Here is an 820-nt window from a genome sequence, read left to right as displayed (position 1 = left end):
AAGGGGGCCTCCTGCCTACTGTGGGTATCACCACCATCCCCTTGAGCCAGCCTCTCCCTCCCCAGGGACCCGGCATTTCCTGCTGCTCTGCAGTGTGCGCCCCGAGGATGCAGGACTCATTCGCTTTGTGGCTGGGATGGTATTCTCAGAGGCCAGCCTGCGGGTGGAAGGTACCAGTGTGGGACATGAGGGCTGGCCAGGCTCCAGCACCAGGGCTGGGGTGCACCAGAGTTGGCTCATGGGGTCCCCGCAGGAGCCTGTTTGCCCCACAAGGCAAATGGCTCCCTCCTGCCCACCAGCACTGCCCATCCGTATTGTGAAGCCGCTGCGGGACAAGACGGTGCTGGCCCGGCACAAAGCAACACTGGAGTGCACCGTGTCCCACGCCCGGGGCCGGGTGCGCTGGCTTCGTGGGGACACAGAGATCTTTGCTGGTGACAAGTACGAGATCTGCAACCTGGACTGCTACCGCACACTCATCATCCACCGCGTGGGCCCTGAGGATGAGGACTCATACACCTGTGATGCCTTCGATGACCGCTCCACCGCCCGGCTCCTTGTGGAGGGTGAGGGGGCACCCACTGAGGGGGGACCACTAGGGGTTGGTGGTGCCACTACACCTCACAGCAGAAGGACACTGGGGGGCCTGTCCCCACACCTCACTGCTTGCAAAGGCCCAAACACTAGTGTGGGGGGAGCAGCCTGGATATGGGACCAGGGATCTGTGCCCCCCTTTGCTGGAACAACCCTTTTGGGTGGCCCACCAGCTCCAGGGCTTCTGCAGCTCTCTCTGACTCCCATTGTGCCCACAGGGAGCTAA

At 62.9% G+C, this 820-nt stretch overlaps 1 protein-coding gene across 1 annotated transcript in view; it reads left to right on the top strand.

Moving 5' to 3' along the window:
- Positions 1 to 820, top strand: part of OBSL1 (obscurin-like 1) — a 24,157-nt gene extending 23,337 nt beyond the window's left edge. The window contains exons 22-24 of the mRNA XM_009996280.1: positions 66 to 170; positions 300 to 608; positions 813 to 820. Of these exons, the coding sequence (XP_009994582.1) occupies positions 66 to 170; positions 300 to 608; positions 813 to 820 (422 nt within the window). The remainder of the gene's footprint in view (positions 1 to 65; positions 171 to 299; positions 609 to 812) is intronic.

The sequence above is a fragment of the Chaetura pelagica genome, unplaced genomic scaffold, assembly GCF_000747805.2.
Source record: "Chaetura pelagica isolate M959 unplaced genomic scaffold, ChaPel_1.0 scaffold3, whole genome shotgun sequence".
NCBI lineage: Eukaryota > Metazoa > Chordata > Aves > Apodiformes > Apodidae > Chaetura > Chaetura pelagica.
Note: the sequence above shows the minus strand (reverse complement) of the source record. Positions and strands in the feature narration are given on the sequence as shown.